General features: G+C 37.1%; 2 protein-coding genes across 4 annotated transcripts in view; one reads left to right on the forward strand and one right to left on the reverse strand.

Moving 5' to 3' along the window:
- Positions 1–19628, reverse strand: part of LOC128733116 (RNA helicase aquarius) — a 112357-nt gene extending 92729 nt beyond the window's left edge. For all 3 annotated transcript variants that reach the window (XM_053826734.1, XM_053826733.1, XM_053826735.1), the window contains exons 1-2: positions 19470–19628; positions 18596–19414 (exon numbers count right to left, since the gene is read on the reverse strand). In XM_053826734.1, coding sequence (XP_053682709.1) covers positions 18596–19414; positions 19470–19565 — 915 coding nt within the window. In that variant the 5' untranslated portion in view covers positions 19566–19628. The remainder of the gene's footprint in view (positions 1–18595; positions 19415–19469) is intronic.
- On the forward strand, positions 126–16284 carry LOC128733117 (probable G-protein coupled receptor Mth-like 5). The gene is made up of 6 exons (XM_053826736.1): positions 126–906; positions 13194–13702; positions 13860–13987; positions 14151–14506; positions 15162–15665; positions 15730–16284. Exons 2-6 carry the CDS (start codon positions 13492–13494, stop codon positions 15986–15988), a joined length of 1458 nt encoding a protein of 485 aa, XP_053682711.1. The 5' UTR covers positions 126–906; positions 13194–13491; the 3' UTR covers positions 15989–16284.
- Positions 19629–23788: the final 4160 nt, after the last annotated feature.

The raw sequence follows: 23788 nt of genomic DNA on the forward strand, positions 1-23788 counted from the left end.
CAATATTTGTGTCTAAGCGGTGAGTGACCATTATAAAAACTGTGAACGAGCGCACTCACCATTTAGTTTCCAATATTGAATTACCTTGTCGCCTCTGCAGTGTATAGCCTCTGTAACCACGAGTAAATGTATTCAATCTTGTTGAGCATGGCGTTCAGTTGAAACAGGCAGGAAGAAACAGAGAATGGAGGAATGCCATCAACCGGTCCCATTCCGTTCAGTTCAAGTCGGTCTGTTGTTCGAGGCACTCATTTTGGATTCGTGTTAAAATTTGCGGCGTTGTTTTTGCACCGTCTAGGATTAAATGTTCTGTTAACAGTACACTAAGGAATTCTACAATTCACCAAATAACTAAAAAGTGCACTTATAGATGTGTAGTTAAACCAAATGTTTCAAATTTGAGAAGAATCACCATCAAAATTGCAGTGAGGATTACCGATTATATTTGTGACTACCTCATTTACGGTTTATACATCAGTTAACGTAAATTATAGCAGAAAAGAAAAATTTGCCATCAATCTGTGTCCAACAGAAGTAGTTGTAGATCATATACATACCAAAAAGGCGTGATCATATCAATTGATTTTAATTGATTGTTTATATTAAACATAAAGCATAGTGATTGTTCGGCGTTGGTGCAATGAAAGGTGCAGAATGAGAAACTCTATCTGCAATGTTCGAGTAATGTTATCTGGAGCAAAAGAATAACGCAGCATAATACCGTCTAGAATCACACTACTAGTGAAAAAAAGAGGAAACATTCAGCAGAACACAGCAGAATGTGAGAACGGAAACTTTAGTTGTGTGTTGTGCCTTGTGCGGTAACTGAATAACCTGATGCCGTTTGTGGTTGTGGACACTAGAAATCCCCCTGCGATGAAAATTCCTAATACAAATAACCGACAAGTAAGAATGCGCATACAGCACTCATTCATGCCTATCATCATTAATAAACCAGGTGTGATTTGTACACTAAAAATCTCAAAAATTAGCAAATGACCTCTCGGGTAGCGAATCATCTGGAAGTTTTCAAGAGCTATATTTCATTTAATAACAAGACAGTTGTTGGATGAAACTGTTTTCAAGTTTAGATATACGTATCGTTAATTTCTATTAGCATTGTAACATTACTGCGTACGATGCAAATTCTAGACCGGTTTATATGGCTTCTAACCGATAATGTAATGGCAAAATCCTAATTTACGTTTCTATCAAATACGCTCAACGTAATTCAGAAAACGAGAATCTTGATGATAACTCTTGTGTTATATTCTAAATATTAGTGTGTTCTATTATTAACGTGATTATTGCCGTAATCTGTTATGATGTCAGATGAATCACTATCGATATTAAGAACATTGAGTATGACAACACACCTAACCTCGACGCAAGACTTGCATATGATTCCTCGTTGGAATACCGTGGACCCCCGTTCGTTTGACCGTTTTTAATCTGAACACTTTTTAATTTGAACCCCGTTGGTTTGCACGACGTGCAAATTAAAAATGGTTCAAACGCAATACTCAATATGACATCATTTGCTTATGCAGACAATGCTCATAAACACGATTTGTTTGTGCTGATCTAGCGTGTTTAATCTGTTTCACATTGCGTTTTCCCAACGATTATGGTAGAAATCCGATCAGAGAATGAATATTCGTTGCTTGCAACTGCCTACTGTATCAAACCACCAAAACAATAACAAAGAGCAGGGCAGCCAGTTCACACAAGTTCCAGCATATTTAGGGTTACCAGTTGTTCAAACTAAAAACCAACCCCGTTAGTTTGCAAGAGGAATCGTTCAAACGAACGGGGGTCCACTGTATTATGAGCTCACATTCGTCCTCTGATTTTAATAGCTCTAACCTCTAAGTAAGCAATTAGTGAATATTTTTGCTTATATGGCTTAACAATAACAAATGAGTCGAAAGTAATGGTTCAATCTTGGGTGCGAATATATCTTGAAAATGGCACATGAGAAAAACTTTTCCATTCGTCTAGGTTTAATCGTTTTCCTGGGTCAACTGATTCTAGAGCTGGGTTCCCTCGTCTAGCATCAACTGCATTTTTTAACTGAGACATTTGGCAAGCTAATTGATAAGGGGAAGAACATGTGGTTACGTTAATCCTTCAAGCTTTGAACTAGTCAATGTGTAGTTCTGGAGCTTATATAAAAAATTGAAAGTATATGAACATTATAACTATCGTATATTATGGTTTTTGTCCATTATGACTACATTATGGCAAACATTCATTATGGCATTCTTCTCTACAGCATCCGTATTCCGTACGTATGACAAAGGTCCACATGACAAACGTATATATGGCTAATGGGGTGCCGTCTTTTTAGCATTACAAAAAAGCCTTGAACCAATAAATCCTGCAAACACAACGTCGGAGACATCTTTCTCTCAAAAACGCACCCTAATCTCTTACGAGTATGAAATTTTAGACCACAAAAATGTCGTTTAGAACTTGGTACTGAAACTGGCCAAGTGATCAAGAACCATCCAGGTGTTCCGGAGTTATGACGACACATGTATACACATGCGTTCCTTCTAAGCACCCCTCCGGGCAGCTTCCCCCCTTTTGTCATGCTGGAACTTATGCATCTGTTCGCTCCCTGTAATGAAAAAGAAACAAAGCCTTGGGTTTATACCGTCTTTAGACATTACCCGACAGACTTCGCAGCCGGCTGTTAGGGTACAGGAAAATTACGGGGCCAGTGCAACGATCCTACTGACCATCTAGCAAACACCCCCTAGCCAAGATTCGAACACACGACGACTGGCTTGTTAGACCAGCATCGTGCCTCGAAGCTAACTGGCGGGCACATGAATGAAAAAGAAACAAAACCTTTCTCTCTTGCGTTGACCCGCTCCGCTTAGCAACGCCCCTACTCCATTCAAACCCTCTCTTATTCAGTCATTCGTACGACTGCTATCAGTCCACATGCAAGATAAATACATCCCCATTACTTATTTTATCCGCCTCCCTCCCTCTCTATCCCTTTTTAAGGACAATCACCCTCTTTGTCAACCCTATGCTGATTCTCTTATGGGACATTTGCGCCAAGTTTGATGAAAAACCGTCCAGGCGTTCCGAAGTTATGGCGGAACATACATACATACATACATACATACATAGGTACATAGTCACGTCTTTCCTCTCGTTCCTTCCAATGGCGGAACACTGCTCGTAATATTCGAACAGCATTTTTGATATATCTATATACATCACATTTGTTTTCTAAAAGTTCCTTTTGTTTTGCCGAATGAAAATGGGCGATGCATATCGAAATGTCAAAAATGCTATTTAAAACATTACGAACACGGATTATGTCATCCACCATTATGCTTCATAAAAAAGCTGGATTGACTTTCCCCCAGTCAGCTGTCCCTTCTGTCCCACAGCCGCTTACGCAACAGTTTGCTATCTGAAAATTTCTATGATTGATAGGAAACAATCTTTTTTCCATATATCCTTCCTTAGTGACCCCCTCCCCTTCCAGTTCCAGATGCTCCCCTTATTGTCTCCAAGGCACTTGTACAACTGCTTTTGATCCAAATGCAAGAGAAACGCAACCACTTTTACTTATTTAAATCTCCCACTCCTTTCGTTGGGAACCACATCCATTTTGTCAAACCGCCCCCCCCCCCCCCCCCCCCCCAGTGCTGATTCCCTTATGTCAAGGAGCATGTATCCCAAGTTTGGTGGAGAACGGTCCAGGCGTTCTGGAGTTATCTCGGAACATACACACAAACATACTCACGTTCAATTTTATGTAAATAGATAGATTGTTGTCATTTCATTAAAATTGTTAATAGAGTTAGAGAGTAAAAGAGTTACGGTTTTAATTCTTATTATTCTTATTTAACATCTTAAAAGCTCGTGGCTGGTGGTAAATCAAAAACTCGTCTCCGTTCTACTCGGATGTCGGCTACTCGTCGCCAATTCAAGCTTTGATCTCATCTAGCACGTTGGGCCGCGGTCTAATCCATCGAATCTCCTAGCGTACGACGACATTTGCAAACCTATATATATATCGACACAATGATTAAAAGAAGGGATGCTTCGAAAGCTGTCTTCGTTGCTAAGTTCTGGCAAAAGTGAAAATTACGCGCCAAAAATGTTATTTATAATACTAAACATTAAAATTGCTACTAGACCTCACAGATCCAGCATTTCACCGTACTAAGTAAAAAGAGCATGTGTTTATCATTTGTTTGATTATTATCAGTCATCAATTCAAACATAGAATATATCAATGTTTTATACTAGGTAAAGTTTGTAGAATTTATCTTTCTGTAATTATATTTATATGTGAAAATGTTTGAACACACTGAGAAATGTGTATGTTTGTAATTGTATTTGTATTATCTATGTAAATTACGTTTATAAATCTGTACCTAACACTAATTGAGAAGACGATGGTGAACGTAGTCTTCTCTTGAGCCTTTACTTCTCATACATTTGGTTTTCCACGCATCAGTTCTTAGGCCAACGAAATTTAAACAAACGACGAATTTCACAAACGGCTTCAGAAGATACATTTTTCTCACAGGCCATGTGTTCGAAGCATACTTTTTGTAAATGAAAGTATGAAATTCTAGTTGGAATAGCTAAACTTTAAAATGACTAAAATTTGGTAATTACCAGAAAAAAAACCTTGCACCATAAAGTGACAATCGCATAAACATATTCCATTGACATAGCCGAATATATGAAATTGGTAAAAAACTGAGCCAGAACCAGTTCAATGAAAAACCACTATTGCGCAATAGTAAATATATAAGCATATTGAACAGTAGGATAGCAGCGAGCCGCCACTACTGCTCACGTACCACGAAAAAGTATTTTGATTTTATGTTGCCGTGAAACTTGGTTGCTTCGCGTATAGTGATGCAATCAGGTACTATCAGCGAAGGAAAGTCGGTGCTTTCCAGCGTCAGCGGTAAATGATTTTGACCGGCATAATTTTAAATCAATTTCACTGCTTTCAAAGATATGCCATCGTTGTTGGATCGGACACTGGAAAAAGCCGTTGCAGTATTAATGAAATGCAAAACATTTTTCACGAAGCATCTGCTTCCACTTTTGTATTATATAACCAGCGCTAGAAGCAGTTTTTCAACTGTTTGTACTATCTCTTGTAGGTTTAGCTATTTGTTTGAGCGTCATGTTTTACTTATAGTGCCGCAGATCAACGAAGTATAAAATCTAATAAGATAAAAAAAATAAAAATTCGACCAGAGATGCTGCTATATAGATTCAGCTACTCACTAGCTCTCTATTAATAAATTATGCATATTCACACTGCAATCGGAAGCTCTAAATGCTCTGGTAAATTTCTATTAATTTCAAAAACTTGTTACAAAAAATTAATTCAACTTGTTTTTGAACGTCTTTAGTATTAATTAACTATATTACCCAGCTAGCATTTTCATATGTATAAAAAAGGTAAAAATCAGCATTACGTACAGATATACATGCTAAATAAATCGTATTTCATGCGCAAAATTGGCATATCCGTACTATTTTGGAGGCGATATACGTGATTACGAATAATTTTGAGCGTTACGACTATATAAGTATTTATATACGATAATATCCGATTAAGCGCGAGTCGCTCCGTACTACTCTACGATTTTGTGCTGAAAATCGTATGTATGTCAGTCATTATCATTATATACGACAGAAAATCAACTTGATCCCACTTTATCCAGCTTTAGTTACGATTTCGAGTTTGTTAGGAGATATTTACGATAGTTTTCATACATTGATATACGAGTTGGTGCTAGCTGGGTACTAATTCAACCTATCAATACATATAAAAGTGAACGTAAGATTGTATGTACGTTCCGACATAACTCCAGAACGCCTTGACCTTTCTCCAACAAGCTTGATACACATGTTCCTTGACAAAAGGGGGATGGTCCTTAACAAGGGAGGGAGGTCCAAATAAGTAGAAGGGTTTGCGTTTCTCTTGCATTTAGACCGATTGTCGTTGCGCAAATGCCGGGATGTCAAGGAGGCATTTCTGAGAGGAGGAAATAAGGTGGCCATTGACAAGGGGAAGGTAGGTCTCGCTTTATAGGGATTATCGAAACGAAGACAGATTTACAAGTGGCTGGGGGACAACAGGAGAGGAGTAGACACGTTCAAATGAAGAAAAAGTGTTTTGTTTCTTGCGTTATGAGAATTAACAGAATGTACAAGTGACTGAGAGACAGACAGGCCCCGAGTAAGATCGAACAATCAGTTTGTCGACTAATAAAAAATTGCAAGTTGCATCTGGGATACCGCCACCGTGTTAACGTTGACCCACGTTAAGTTGGTTCTTATATAAATAGATAGAAGCTTGCTCATTAAAATTATCTATATGAAGACAAAAAAAGTTGCAATTTTACACAAGAAAATCAATAAATTTATCTGCATTTCATAAATAGAAGTCTCAGTTTTCAATATTGGGCAGCGATAAAACATTATTGTTGTAATTTGTTGATATCTAGTAATTGGCAATTTTAAATTAAAAATCTTATATTGAACAAACATGAAATAATAAGTGTAATAGAATAAACGTCTAATCATAATACTTATAAATTTTCTCTAGGATACCAATGAGATCGGAAATATGTACTTTTTAATTTCCCTGCCGAAAAAGTGCTTTTGGAAACAATTTAACAAAACCAAGGACAAAACTGCTGCTGTGCTGTTACCCTACAGAAATCAACGACTATTTTTATTACTAACCCTTTCCCACGTTGAACACGTTTAACGATTTCGATTTTTTTTGCTCTTTTGCTTGTTTGCAGAGTGCATATGTATTGGAGATCTGTTGGGCAGGCAAAAGTGACAGTTCCATACAAAACACACGGGCTGGGAAGAGCAAAATTTTTTAAATGATTTATTTTCTTCATTTAAAACAGAAATTACAAATTGTTTAATACATATGGCAAGGTAATATATCTGTTTACTAAATAAAAAAATTATTTTCAACAAATAAGCTAAGACGCGGTAGCAATGATCAAAAATGTAACTATGACCTATGATAGCGGAATAAAATTTAATAAATATCAATAGCCAGCAGTTGCTTTCGGCTAAGAAAGCAATTTATTATGCTAAAACCAATTTTATATTTCGTTACTTTCAACTTGGCCTATGTCGTATATTGCTTCAAAAAACAGTATATTTGGTACACCGATTTAACGCGAATTCACCGAAACCCTAGTTACCAAAGGTCAGCATATATTTCAGACAACATTTGTCGGTTACTTTGACTATTAGTTGCTTTAAAATGATAAATAATTTTAGAAAAAATGATAATTTTATCCAGCACGTTTTTGCTGCATCGAATAGGAAAATATGCAATGTGTGCCCAACAGATGTTTTGCATGTGTGTGTAGCAAAAGCCCTATAGCACATCCTTGTCATAACACAATACATTCTCATAATGCATGTGCGTATATAGACACAGAACCGTAGCATCATGTTTTGGTGCCCTTGGCAAAGACCCGATTTGGCGCCCCCTCGTTCTCCAACGCAGTCTTCTTTCCAAGTTTATCATTCGAATAATAATTCAAAATGTGTAGTTTAATTTTGAAGCTTAGATCATTTAAACTGGGACACTTTCGAATGAGTGTATTTTTCAACCATTCTTTCAAGCGTTGGCTCACTACCTACCACTGGTACAGAACTTATCCACTAAAATAAATTGAATCTACTAGGAACCTTGCCGCGAGCAGAAGCTTCGTGAAATTTGACCCCCGGAAATTGGTTGAAATCGCCTTTCGCATAAGTTTCATCATCTAGCGAGAAACATTTATCGTGCTTCGTCAGCACGAACTCCGGATTCTGTTCACTGTTTGTTATTTAAGACTTCGCCTGGGTTGTCTAATTGACTGGTAACACTTGTAGGTTTCCCGGATTTGCCGCAGAGTCAGCATTCAGTTTAGTTCAGTTGACGATCAAGGATTCCACATTGCGGGCAGTCGCGACAGTTTCATTGTACCTACTTTTTGATATATCGCGCCACTTAGAATAATCTAAAATTTTTGCCTCCTCCTGAGTTGACGCTGGGGGATTTAGGAGGTGACTTTGCATAATTTTTTTTCGTTCCTCCTCCTGCACGATGAATATCTCAAAATCAGGTTAGTTTTATACTGCAAAAATAAATACCGAGCAAAACTATTTGTAAACAATAAAACGCTGCCAAAACTTGCAATTGCATGACGAGGAGCCGTAATAAAGTACTCTTTTTCTAAATGATTTATGCTGATTAGTTCGAGTTTATCCATCCTTACCCGGCACTTTTCTACATTTATCGCTTGTGCCGTAGTGAAGCACATACCGGTTTTGGCACCCCTGAAGGCTAGCGCCCTTGGCGGGTGCCAGCCTGGCCAACCGCACGCTACGGTGCTGCCATAGATATTAGAGATGGTCAAGTACAAAAATTTGAACACACGAACCGCATCCGTACCCGCTTCGAGAAAATCTTCGACCTGTTGAAACAGGAAGACCTTGTTACATTTTTCTAAAAGGAAAGTAGGGTAAATGATTTTGAAATGGACCTAGTCGAATTCTGATCTTAAATGGACCTATTTTTAAATAAGAATTTTAGGATATAATTATCAAGAGTTTGTACCGTATTTAGCTTTTATGTTTATCTTTAATCATTTCTGAACGTAGATATACTAAAATTAAATTAAAATTATAGCCAAAACTACTTTATTGCCGCGTATACTTTTAAATACGCTGTTTTTCAGCGTTTTTTCAGTCACCATAGAGTATTTTCAAACTGTTACTACCTGGAACCCTTCTGGTTTGAAATAAAACAATACTCTTAAAATGATGCTAAAATATGTGTAATTTCAATTTAGGTATTTAAAAGTTCAGTAAAACCAGTAAAATCTTCAAATTTCTTAAAAATGTTAACCCCCTTTTTTGATCTTGAATGGACCTAGTATTGATTTTAGAATGGACCTAGTTTTGCGCTCCGAGACATCACTGACGGTAGCTATCATTGCCTACCACTAACGAACTCGTCGTTGTATATTCATTGAAACTGCTTGTTGTCACTATAGTATCTCCGTTTATAATTAATCTATAAGCACGGGATATTGAAAGTAGGCTTGATTTATAGCCTAAATAAAAACTTAATTATATTGATAAAACTAACTATCACTCATCCTTTTTCGTAGTTGCTTCATAGTGTTTGTACATTGTAGCCTCTAGTTTTGAAACTAAAAAGTCTTCCTAATTAGTTAGCTAACATACACTCACTCAAATACTTTTTTTACACGGTTTGTTTTTTCGATTGTTAAGAACGGGGCAACTCTGGGACCATTCAATTATTTCTCAATACATTTGGGACGGGCCCGACATTCGTCACATAGTTTGTAAATGGTCTCTCAGTTACACCGTTCTTGAGTAATCGAAAAAAACAAACCGTGTAAAAAAAGACTTGAGTGTATGTCATTTTATGCTTAAAACTATATAAACTTAATTTATTCTCTGTATTGTACAAAAATTTTAACCATCATTGTTTAAAAGATAAGATGGATCAAAAGATAAGAGGGATACTAACTGCCTTCTGTTAAGGGGGCATAGTACCTTTTCAATTTTTTAAAACCTAAATTTTTTGATTGATTATTTCAAAAGATTAACATTTTGACCATATGTGTTTGAAGTCGTTTGAATGAATTCCAAATATTTGCAAAGTTACAGCTATTTGTACCGCGCATGTCTGGAGCGATTAAACAACGAGTAAAAACTTCTACGTCGTTTTTCTCGAAATCAGGTTTTGAAAGTATATCTCAAGAACGGCTCAAGCAATTCTTATGATTCTTTTTTTGTTTGAAAGCCAACAAAATTATCTAATGTTTGACCCATCCTTTTCTTGATATTGTAATTTTTGTATTTTTTAGAAATGTTTAAAGTCATTTTTTTCGGAATTTTTCAATTCGGATAAGCCCCCAGCGCCAATCCATGGTACCGCAATTCATGGTTTTTTTGAACGACTATCTTCAAGGAGCCGTAGGGGCAAGGGGAAGATTTGAAATTAGGCAAAAAATATGGTGTAAAAGTTACTATGTGCCTTAAAAAAGAGCTATTTTTGCGTCATTGGCATTTAGCACAAAACCTGTTACACTTAAATTTTTCAATTGGATTTTACGTATTTGTTTTAGCACGAAGCAAAAGTGTAATCTATATAATCTATATAAGTAATCTATATAAGTAGAGTAAAAATTTCCCAATTTGTTTGGAATCAAATTTTTGTTTCATGGACAAATAACGTCCTGTATTTTCCATATAAATACAGCAAAAAGTTTTGCTGTAAGTGTAAGTTTTGACAAAACTCAGATGAGAAATAGTTTACACACGTTAATCAAGCATATACCAAAGCTTCAAAACACCTTTAGCGCGCTGACCGAAAACCCTAAGGCCAATAAAATTCAACCGGATCCTGTAGTCACAAAATCAGACTCGTCTTAGTAAAAAGAAGCAGCCACTTCTGATGGTTAAGAACGTCAACTTCCTCACCCTCGTGAAACTTTGTGATGCCCAACCATCCTATAAAACTACCCGGTTTGGCAATAAAATCATCTGTGCGTCAATGGAGGATTTAGAAATTAGGTAAAGGCCTGGATAATGATATGGTGCAAAAAACGAGAGAATTTTTTTGGACGATTTTCGGAAACTCCGAATTCGAATTTCCATTTCTGTTTCGTGCTAGAAGTGTTAAGTACACTCATTTTTCGAGTTTTTCAGGCTGTAGAGCACACGGACAATTGATTTTATACTCATAGCCTACAAATTTTTTTTAGCCCCCCGATTTTTCAAGCCAATTTCCAAAGGGGGGGGGGGGGGTGACAAAAACTTAAAAAATATTTTGCAAAGACCTTATATTCCGCCGATAAGTAAGCAGGTTGATTTCACATCACCTTTTGATCGATTGACCGGTAGTCCTCTACAAACTCGATCGATCGATAGTAAAATATTCAAAAACATGCAACCCGACTAACGTTGTACTACGTCATCCGTGGTCGCATCTTATACACAACCCCTCTGATTTTTTTCTTGGGGGATGTAAAGTTTTCTTTAAGCACCTCTCCCCTCTGACTTGTGACAAAATTAATACCTCCTTGTCCACCGAAATTGAGTGACCCTGAGATCTAAAATATTCAACTGTACCAGATAGGAAATAGGAAGGTTCACCTATTTTCTATCTGGTACAGTTCTTCATCGACTATCATTTAAAATTGAAACCTAGTATCTAACCTTACCTTTAAACCTAGTAGAATTACCAAGTCTAATTTTTTCAAGCACCATTTACAGTATGGTTTCGAATTTGACAACAAATGCGTGTCGCCTATGTTACCAAAATCGAAACCGTGGCAAAATCTAGACCATTTTTTAACTGAAAAAATTGCATATAAATGTGTCAAAAATTGAATAATTACCACTAATTAGCGAATTTTTCACGATTGCAACGGTTTTATATTCAAAATGTTCGACAGGGGCTGTCGCAAACCTGTAGATACTTTGCAGTAAGACGTAGTCCTACGTCAGTAAAAGTCTGACCTTTCGAAATATGTAGTCACTAAATAAAAACTCGAACCCCACTGTACTTGATAAACTACGTTTAATACAAGTTATATTACATATTTTTAATGAATGGTTTAAATTTTTTAAACTAATAGGCGACATAATTTTTTTATGACGTAGAAATCGTTTCAACCATATCTGAACAACAGGTAATAATAAATTCCCAATATACAAATGTCACACACAGATACATACATAACGCATATCAAGTCACTGAAACATTGTTCAATTGTTGGGCTGACATAAAAACAAGACCCTCGGTGACTGTGACTGATTTCAAATTTTTCAACCGACTTTCATACCTTTCTAACAGAGTATAAGAAAGGTAAAAGCTGTTCAACCTTGTGTCCTATTAATAAACATCAGTAGTATAGTTGTACTATTAAAAAAAATTCTTTGTTATTATTTTGTTCATTTACATGGAAGAAACTATGACAATCCAAATTTAGGTCCATTTCAAAATCAAAAATAGGTCCAATTCAAGATCATGTTGGGTCCATTCAAGATCAAAAAAAGGCTTTGGCAAAAAACGATATATTTAATAAAAGTTTCATCAATTATACATTTTTAAAGTACTGATAATGTAGAAAAAAGGTGGTACTTTCCAATGAATACTAACATCACCACATATTATTTATAAATGACGAGTAAATTGAGCAGGAGTGCGAGTGGTGGTGTTAAAAAGCGCTAAATAGGTTCATTCAAGATCAATTACCCTAATCAAAATCACAGTAAACAGATGGTGTATTTAATTCTCGGTCCTGCCAGTGAAGCAAGGCAATAACATAAAAAAATGTATGGTAAAATTTCACCTTAATACTTTTCATTAATTTTCACTATTGATTTGATTAAAAAAGAAAATTATAATAAAAGCCACAAAAGCTACATCTATTATGAATCGATCGCTATCAAACCACCAAAATTCATTCATAATTGGCAGTTAAAAATAATTCATATTTTCGTGACGGAAACTAGTAGAATCTAAATTATGAAATGATACCTTGCGGTAAGATGTTGTTCTACGTTACAAACTCATCCTTTTATTCATTTCACATTTCAATCTGATTTCAAAAACTGAAAAGCAGGCGAAAAGACATTTAAAACCGATAGGATTAAAACGGAACTTTTAAGTTTTAGTAATTGCGACGAATCGCCTAAAATTGGCAAAATGTAACAAAACATATCAGTGTGACGTATAAGAAAATACATGCTTATACGGCGGACATACCGAAAAGTTGCTTATTGGTCTTTGATCGGATATATTCTTGAAGCAGGAAATTTAATTGGACTTTGATCACATTCGATGCCAACCAAAAGCTGTTCGCCGATAAAGCATTTTAACGTTTGTCAGCATTTCAACACCATACCACACTGCCATAACATCCCACTTTGCTGAATCACCGTTATCGACAAAGGATGCCAGACGGGAATTAATTAAAATTTCACCGGTCTGCGGCATTGGAATCCCTTTTTATTCTTTAAGCCTCAAAAGATGAACCAAGTTTTAAATGCCTAGCTTTGTTTAGTAGGTATGCAGTGAACGATTAAACATTTATAAACTTTTTGTCCTTTCAATTTCATTTCAGTTATCAAACTATAACCGAAGACATTAAACTACAACCTCAAAACTTTGGCTTCAATTAGTTTTACTTTATTCTGATTAAAAACTTCTATCAAATGAAATCGTGCAAGTTGAAAGAAGAGGCAGATATAAGCAAAGGATATAACAGTCGAAACAGTCGAAATTACCACAAGCCTCCTCAATCGTCTCCAACCCGCCTTCCACAATCTCAACTATTGCGAAGAGAACAACATTACGATTTGATTCCGCCTGTGACACATTGCCTACTTTAACCCACACAGCAGTAAGAAGGAAGTAACAAGATGTTGCAAGCGTTACTGCGACCATCATCGTCTGGAAGAAAACTTATTCCGGTTTTAATACTCGAGTTGGCTACGTTAGTCGTTGGGTTTGTGTCATCCAATGCCGCGCCGTCCAAGTATAATCCAGATGTGGTGCGGATTAACAAATGCTGTGAAAAGTTTGAGGTGATGCTAGATGGAAAGTGCACCGTGGCTGAGAGCATAAATGCAAGTAGGTACACGATGTAGCGAAAAGTAATTTTAGGCGTGGAATGCCATGCTAGTTTAAACAGATTTTTATTTCTCTAGTTTATTTAGCTACATGTCCTAAAATCATAGCTTTTATTTTTGGAATGCTGATTCTGACTTGTTTGGCATTTACATTTTAGCCGTCTGGAAACCGGAGTTTACTGGCCGAAATGGAGAACAAAATGTTCGTGTCGACGCATTCAAGTATATTGTTGGTGATCCAGACTGTGGTAGTATGCAGAAATGGCAAATTTTTCATTACGAAAAGGTAAATTTAATTATTGTTATTTTCCCGTGTTAGTGTTATGATCTTAACTAACCCATATTACTACGAATTATGATTAATTTGATAAAACGTTTCCAAATCTTGTTTTATTATTCGTTTTCTTAAATAATCATAATTCACATGGTTTTAATTTGCAATAAAACAGAGCGAAGATAAACTAATCTTGTTTCCGGATGGCAAAATAAGACACTTGATACTTGATCCACATGCTCGAACTGAGCCAGAAGAGGAATGGGACCATCTTTATGCGGCCAACACTCGGATGGAAGCACCATTTCAGTACGACTATGAACAGGGCCAGTACTGCCTTGATAAGGTACTCAGCAGCAACGAGAAGCAACCGGATGGAATCATCGCAACCGTGTGCTCACCAGAAAAAGCGAATCGTTGGACCGACAGTGACTTCTTACTGCGCAAAATAATCAATCCAATCTGCCATGGGATCGCGATGATCATTCTACTGGTGGTGGCGATAGTATACTTCGTGTTACCCACATTAAGGTGAGCTAAATTTTCGGAGACATTGAAAGTAGAGGTAAAAACAAAGATCATCATGTCTTTTTGTCAATACGCCAATATAAACACTATAGATCTTAAAATTTGTACCTACACTGATTAATTGAAAATGTAACACCCGCGCAATACACTCTACTGGCGACAAGAGGCCAAAGTACAGAGTTAAGTTCGACAATCATACACTAAATGTCTACTACAGTTATATTTACACAATCCATATGGCCAAGAGGCTTGATGCCTAATATAGGAATTTATTAAAAATGCATGCATGTCCCCCCTCCCTTAGCTTCAGGTTACGATGCTGGCCTAACAACTATGGCTTGTTAGTTGTTAGATTCGTCCTGTGTTCGAATCTCGGCTGGGCTTGAGACAATTCTAAAGAAGATTCTGTGTCGCGTCTGAAATAAAGGTATCTGATAATGGATAAGAAAGCATTTTTTAATTTGCATGCTTTAAAGTTATGTGAAGCTTAATGTAAAGTTAAGACAATTCTTCAATAACACTGATTAAATCTTGAAAACCACATATCTTTTACAAATTAAAAAAGGACAAAACAGTCAGAGCAAAAAGTTTCGATTTACCCCGTATTTACACCTCGTATTGATATGAATTAATTCTATATGTTTCTTTTTTTTTGCAGAGATCTTGTCGGCAATATTGTCACTTCCATTACTGTGTGCCTTATCATTAGCCAAGCGGCTGACCTCGTTAGAATCTTCACTGAATTTAGCAATCACGTGAGCTTCATAGTTGCAGATTCCTTCTTCTACATCAGTCTGTTGGCAGCATTCTTCTGGCTCAACAGTATGGGTTACTATATATGGAAAATGTTCCGAGCAAGAAACGTTTTTCTTAGGGTTACCGACGGTCGCAAATACTGCTGGTATTCAGGATATGCTTGGGGTGCAACAGCAACAATGGCGGGAGTAGCTATCTTCTCCCATTTTTTCTTAGATGGACCAAATGGAAAGAAAAACTCAAGCATTTTTGAAAATCAGGAAACTATTGGATGGCTTGGAATCGCTGTTTTCTTCACTCCGATTGCATTCATAATTATCACGAATATGTTCTTTTACGTCACAACGTTAAAATTCATCAACCGAATGAACACATATGGACGAATACATCATAAACTTAAATGCAAGTAAGTGTCGCGTTTCGTTGTCCAAGGCGAGCATATTTAATTCTGACATTTTACCTATTTGTAGTTTCATCATGTTCACCTTAATATTCCTTATCATGAGTACATCTTGGCTCTTCCTAGTTCTCTCATGGCTCCATTACGATGCGTTGCTCTATACGCACATTGTGGTAAATGCACTTCAAGCTCCGTGTATTTTGTATGTGTGCGTCCTGCGACAAAAGCATGTTACATTCCTACTGAAAAAGTCCTGCTGCTACAATGAACCCCCGCAGACATCTGACTGGGGTGATGAAATGACGTACATGAATGGAGGTGACTACTGACCTCGATAAGAAACAAAACTAATACATAAGATAGGCATTCATACTAACGAATCTCATAGGTTTAACAGTGGTCTTCCGCGGCAGAATCCTGTCGGGCAGCAAGAATGTTAACATTCCTGAATCTATAAGATTCAAACCTAACGAAGAACAAAACCACAAATGCAGCATTATTTTCAAAACTAACTTAACAGAAATCGTCCAGTTTAGTTTAATAGACTATTGAATGAATGATAAATTATTAACGTTAGCCTGTAAGTGTCCTTCTAATGCTGTACACAAACTGTTTTATAACTTTGTTGAAGACTCAATAAAAAGTAAGAGATTTTGATTATCCATATGGTCTTTCTAAAGAAGAATTCTTGCTAAAATTGCGCTTGATGAGAAATTTTAGGAAACCTTTTTCCATCATACAATGTATGCATCAATATCTCCTTATGAGCCCAGGTTACAAAACAAAAAAAACAATAGCCCAAAACAGGTTAAAAAAAACAGCCCAAAGCAAAGGAAAGCCTAGATACTACAACACTTAACCTTCTGTTTTATTCGACATTGCAGGGCTAGCGCTACGATCCTGTTGCCTACAGGTAAGTTTTTTCGTTACAGTCTGTCCCAGCTGAGATTCGACCATACACCATACTTGTTAGACCAGCGTTGAACTTCGAGATCAACTCGGAGGCCACAAGTAAAATAGCCCACAAAACGACCAAACCTTCAAAAGTGGATCCCATCTGTTCTCACCTAAACGCACCTGCCCTAACTCAACACTTCTGGTCTACAGTCAGTCCGCAATCATGAGTCACACCCAATTATGCTAATTTCCGTTTAAATATCACCTAATAATTCAGCAAATTATTAGTTCTACTCATTGGCGGAACTAGTGAGGCTAGGGGGGGCTAAGCCCTCCCTAGAAAAAGCAACTCAGTTTTTTCATTTTTTGAAAACCAATAGTTAGATAACTATGGGTAAGAAAATCTTCAGAGCAATTTTTATTTGCCATCACTGTTATAAGATTCCAGGTTTTTATGTGCATTTAATTTTAATATACCGACGAGAAGTGAGCGCTAGTTGCGTCAATGCTCCTACTTATGAGTAACAATATTGTTAATCAATTAGTATAACATTCATGCATTAATCAGCAGTTAAAATTAAAATGACTCATAATTGTGTAACATTGTGTGTGACCCATGATTGTGAACTGACTGTTGTATACCTACATCGAAAGATTTTTAGCTCATCCAGCTAATAATTTTTCCCATCATACATTTATACTTTTTTCAAAAACTAATCCAATCTGGTTTATTAGTTCAATCAAATGTTGTTGGTATTATGGGTGTTATCGGCTGTTTTTTTTTTGTATTCCCGCTTCAACCAATAAGGTGTCGACAAGTGGAGACAACTCAAGTAATAATGTGTCGATAAAGGGTCAATGTATCCTAGTATCGTGTACTAAATATCAATGAATAATATTCTTTTTTAACCTAGTATAATCCATGCATTCCTTACATTATCTTCGTTATTTATATTCAATCAGCACCACCTTCAGTCATAACCAGGACCCGACATTCCGACAATATCACTTTTGATTGCAAATCGTCATGCGATGCTGAAGTAATGAAACTCGGAATTAAATTGGGAGTACTATATGACTCACGCGAAAAAAGGAGATTTCTAGAAGGATAAACCTACTCGGCAGCTAGGCAACTAACAGAAGACGGGAAATATCGAGAATTTACTTGAGCATAATTAGTTTTGCTCCGCCCTCGACAGCCGATTCCGCCTCGTCCGTTATTACTTGATGACTCAAGTCTCGTAAATTGGCACGTTCTCGCCGGGGGAAACTTAAAGGCCGGTAAAAATGTATATTTGCAAAATACATTTGAACGCAAAATTCCCTGACTTCGAATAAAATTCCCCGTCATTCGCTGACTTTTTCAGGTTGAAACGGCAGGATGGATCTTAGCGAAAAGGATCTACAAAATTGCCCTCAAATTCGCCCAATCAAAACATATTGTTTATGCTTGACGAAGAAGTCATCAGTGCAACAAATAGAACAGCTGTTGAGATTATCGGTAGGAACACGCGAACTGTTCTACCAGAACAGAATACCAAACATTAAACATGTGCAACATGAGAATTCGCCAACAATGGGAAAAAACAACAAGAGAAAACAACAAGAGAATAATCCAAGTTTTTTCAGGATTCATGCCGAACTGCAGAGAATATATTAAACAGGCATACACCCATTAGCAGCAACCGTACGATTGAAATTTTATCCAGAAGCAAATAGAAATTTGTTTACAGTACATTAGATAGGTATTTATAGACGGCGAGCAACGAGGACAGACGATGACCAGGAAGATAGTTAGAATCTTCTTTGATTATAATCTTTTAATGTAATTAAATCGAGTTTGTCGTAATTTTGCACAAGCTGACAACGTTATATACATACACATTCAAATTTATATGATTTGAAATTTTTAGTATCACCTGTAGGGTAGATGCTCCAGTAATGAAGGGATTATGTACAAAATCACAGCGAATCATGCGAATTAATCATAGATCGGTAAGATAAATAAAAAAAACCTCATCAATTTCTAAGAAACTTACCTGGGCAAACAAATTCCCCTCGGGTCTCTGAAGCAATGGAGCCATCGAACACCGCACGACAACGTGACAATCGTCCATTACTGTGTTAAAAAATCGTCTCGTTGGCAGTAGTGCCTCCAAATCTATCAAAAACTCTAAAAATCTTTCACAGTATCTGACTGTTTCCTCGTAAACTTCTCCTTCTTCTGGAATCAATTCCAGAATGTTCATAAACTTAATCACAAGATTTTGTAAAAAGTGCCTTTCCCACTCAAGCTTTAACTTCATTTCGGGTTTGTCCCTTTTTTGCAACTTTTTCCAAAATTTCCTCCATTCTGGAATTTCTTTCAGCTCTTGTTCACGTCGCTTTGGCTGCAAGCAAGACCACATCGCAAGGGAAACTAATCTTTTTGCTTGATTTCTGCACAATTCAACTTCCATACTATTAAAACAATGATTTAGAAATACCAATAAAGCCGTTTGTTCACGCATGTTGAAAGCTGTAACCGTAATTTCCTCAAGACAGGCCTCCAGTACCTGCTGAAAAAACACTGGAAACTGATCCGGACGCTCTTCAAACACTTTCCACACTTCCACTTTTTCTCTAAATTTCTCATTTAGCATAACTACAATTGACATCAAATGTGCACGGGTTGACACACTTCCGTCATAATTCGGCCATAAATAGTTTTCCAAATACTGGCTGAATTCCAACATCATAATTCGGCGCATCGAATGGCGCGTTTCGCAAATTTCCCGTCGATAAATTTCTTCGATAACGCTAGGATTGTATTCTTCATGACAACTGCCAGTATCTGGAGCCCAGAAACGGTTAGCCAACTAAAATTTTAAATTATTTTACCAGAGAATCGAATGATAATGATTGTGTACTTACGAAAGTAAGCTCATCAGCATTTATTTGAGCTACCGTAAGGACACCTTTGCGTATTTTGGTAGCCGGCGGATCATCAGCAGGCTTTGGTTTTGTCATTATGCACAAACAATTTTGGAATTTAATCAATCCTATACGTTTACGTTTGAAAGCCGGTGGCCACTCCACTTTCGTACCAAAATTATCCACACCCCTCACGTCAAAACATCAAAACAATCCAAACCAGAGATGCCATATTTTCTTTAAAAAATGTCTGGAACTGCTCGAAAACCGAAAAAATCGAGCAGTTTTCCGGCTACCGTGTACCCCCGCTGGAATGACCTTCCTTAACGGGAAACTAGCAGTCATTAACTTTTCGTCGAAAAGCCCAGTTTCGGAAGCAGTTTTTGCGTGGAAAACAGATATTCTGTATTTAAAAAAGGAATTCAGTGCATTTTTTGCCAATCTGAACACAGCGAATATATTTTCATGAAGAGAATTTTTGTTTCAAACAAATAAAATGCTTTTGAAGTCTACAATATCAATGACGACTCATTTCACCTTAATCTGAACATTTTTAATCTGAACCCCGTTGGTATGAATGCGTTCAAATTAAAAACTGATCAAGCGTCATACACAATTGACGGTTAAGTTGACCGGGCAAATTGAAAAGAAAAGCAAAATAACTTAATACGTGTCCTCTTGCTCAGCAGCTTTGGCAATATATCTCATATGCTACTTATTTATCTCCAGCACTCAAAATAGACTATTTTAGTTGATACTGTCGATCCCATTTCCACTTCTACAATTTGGATGTTCAGAATTCGAGCATATTCCCCAGGTAACCAATAAGCATTAAAATAAACAGTAAATCAGTCGTTTATTAGCATCCCTGGCGTTTTATACTGCAGGTTGTTGTTTATCAGCTTTTTGACTGCATAACTGTTGTAAATTGGCATCCACAATTCTATTTAAATTCTTCTTGTTGGTAACTAGCTGCCAATAAGCATTGTCAGCACTATAAGAGAGCTAGCAGTAAAGTAGCCGCATATTTTGCCAAAATAGCATTTAAGTAGCACTTAAGGCTACTTAAATGCTTATTGGCTAGCTTTTAAATTGCATTGGAAATGCTTATTGGTAACCTGGGTCGACATGTTTTTAAAACGTTTGTTTTCGTCATATCAAACCAACAAGCACAGAGAACAGACATTCATCTTAATCTCACGGGATGTGTAAAAACTATACCGCCATTTTGAAAGTATGTGGTAATGCTCCCGTTAGGCGGCGCTCGCATCACAAACAGGAAGAGATTTTTCATCAATGCATGTTATAACCAAAGCGTTACAAAGTTGCTAAGGTAACTAACACATTGTTTATCTAATCAAAAAAAAACTTAAACGAAAGTAAACAACTTTTATCGGAAATGATAATTATTCAATTATGAATTTGAAACCGTTGCTGTAAATTCCCTTTCTGTAAATCCATAGGTTTTTAGAATGATTCTAGTCATTTTCAGAAAGTGGACATAGACGGAAAAGCTAAATGAAATTGTCTCCCGCAAACACAGCAAATTGCTGCTTTCCGTTTCAGTTCGCCAGCATAAACACTAATTCACTGATACGAAATGCTAATAAATCCAAAGCGCGAGTTTAATAACAAAGAGTATAATTAAACGAGGATCCTCGAGCAACCTGGTTCTAGTCGTCCTCGTTTCGACAGGAGGTTTTCCGGAAGGTGCTCTAAGAAGGGTACTGCCGGTGCCGCCGCGGTGTGATCGGCAGTTTTAAATGAAAAAATAGGACGATCAAATGGAAAAAACTCTAAACACGATATTCCGGTAGCTTTATGTGGGTTTTAAACTCCTTGAAACAAGTAATTCTTCAAATGCGTTTTTATCGCCAGCTTTAAAAAATATATTTATTGAACAAACATAAACAAGCCGTTGCTAGAGCACCTGATATTAGAGTTGCCAGTAATTCGAATATGTAAAACTTAGTACAAGATATTTAATAATTGGCAACATGGAAGTAATATAACGGGTGCACCTTGAGAGAGATGTCGCTAGTGTTTTGTTCAAAAGTTTACACACCATTTGAACGAAATTTTATATGAACATAAATGTCTGTTCTCTGTGCAACAAGGTCATAGGGTGCGCGCCTTGCGCGTATGTGAAAGTGAATAGAGTTACTAAATATTCAGATTAAAAATGAATTCGCCTGCACACTTAAACGATTCGGTAAAATTTACCGAAATCTGAACAGCTGAACCACAGACAAACAGACATAACACTCGTTTTCCATTCATCGTACCGATTAAACCGTCATTTCAAATTTGGGCTTAGTTGGGAATGTCTCCGTTTTGGTCAAAGTGGCGCTTTTTGACGAAAGAAGGGGAATTCCCCATAAAAAATACTTGCTACTTCGAGGGATACCCATATTGCTATTTGATATTTGGGAATGTCGATCATAGATGGTGCTAGTGTTCCGGCTAAATGTGAGGTACGATAATTTTTGTTGATTTTTCTTCCAAGAGTTATGTCTGTTTGTCTGTGGCTGAACGTTCGGTAAAATTTTTTATTGCACCAAACACTACTAAAGATCTGTAAACGTCGATTGGCACCATCGAAATTTTTACCGAACGTTCAGCTGTTTAGAATTCGGTAAAATTTTACCGAATTCGGTGCTTTTTGTTAAGTGTGTGATCTGAACGAGGTGTTTTTCATATTAGCGAGGGTTGAGTGTACTCGAATTTTCTGGTTTGAAAATAATCTGCGAAAATCTGCACACTTTTTTAGGAAGTCTGTGAAAGTTTAAAGAGCTTCGAACAAAAATCTGCACCAAAACATTAAATGTCATAAAAACTGCAAATATCTGCAAATTCATAATGATCTGCAAGACCGTTCCAAAAATCTGGAATTTGCAAACAAATCTGCAAGTCTGGTATCCCTGATCCAGGGGGGAGCGAAGAGTGGAGGAGAGGATCCGGGAGTTTGATATTTGATGTGTTTGATATTATTCCTACTGCAAACAGCCTCAGCGAGGGCCTCAGCTAATGTCAAAAAATCCTTATATATATTACACATATATTATATATTACACATATGTGTGCGTGGTGGAATACTTCATTTTTCGGCTTGTTCCTCCAGCATCAGCTGTTCCCCAAAATGAGGTAAACATCATGTATATACACGCGTATTTCGTGTTCGCTAGTGTGGGTGCTTGAGCTGTCATAAAGCTCTAGAGAGATCCCCATAAAAAATCCTTCCTCAAGGGGTCGGACACTCGGTTTTTATGTTAGGCGACTTGAAACGAGCCGAACTGTGCCGATGCTGTGCCGATAGTGCCGAACTGCAAGATTTGTTAAATTCGTTATAATCTGATAGATCTGGCAACCGTGCAAGATGATTTTGACAACTGGCAGTGCTCCCATTTCATATGTTAAATTGAACCGGAGGTGTGCCGCTAGATATCTATGGAGTGCCGCGGCACAATGTACTGAGTGTCCGACCCCTCGTCCTTAACTTTTCCACCTATTTTGTGGGTTTGCGCGGAGTGAATGACCCACCTCATCGACAGGCAACCATGTTTTCACCGTCAACGTAGTGTGTGCGAAAATGAGATAGCTTGTCAGCACTGCGTTCAACTGCCAGCAGTCTGATTTGGGCCCGCTGTCAAATTTTGACCCCAGGACATGCTATCGCTGACGTTCACTGCATCGATATAGAGATGTCGATGGGGTGGAATGACCCTATTTTGATTTCTTCTCAGTTAACCTAAAGCCTAGAGTGACTATATATAGAGTGGCGACAATGTCAAAATTGGAATGATAATTAGTGTCATTCCAATCGAGCAGCCGACCAATCCAACGCATATGCAGGAGAAAGAAAGAAAATAAGAAAAAATTGCATACTTTAGGCACAGACAAACAGACATAACTCTTGGAAGAAAAATCAACAAAAATTGTACCTCACATTTAGCCTGAACACTAGCACCATCTATGATCGACATTCCCAAATATCAAACAGCAACATGAATATCCCTAGAAGTAGCAAGTATTTTTATGGGAAACTCCCCTTTTTTCGTCAAAAAGCGCCACTTTGACCAAAACGAAGACATTCCCAACTAAGAACAAATTTGAAATGACGGTTTAATCGGTACGAAGAATAGAAAACGAGTGTTATGTCTGTTTGTCTGTGCTTTAGGGATGACATGTCGCCACTCTGTATATAGTCACTCTACTAAAGCCAAAAGGACTGGACAAAAGGTAGGAGTCACAACGATAACTTGTTAAGCGTAGCTAGCTATTACCCCCCCTTCCTTTCCACTCTTTCCGCTCCATTTCCA

The sequence above is a fragment of the Sabethes cyaneus genome, chromosome 1, assembly GCF_943734655.1.
Source record: "Sabethes cyaneus chromosome 1, idSabCyanKW18_F2, whole genome shotgun sequence".
Lineage (NCBI taxonomy): Eukaryota > Metazoa > Arthropoda > Insecta > Diptera > Culicidae > Sabethes > Sabethes cyaneus.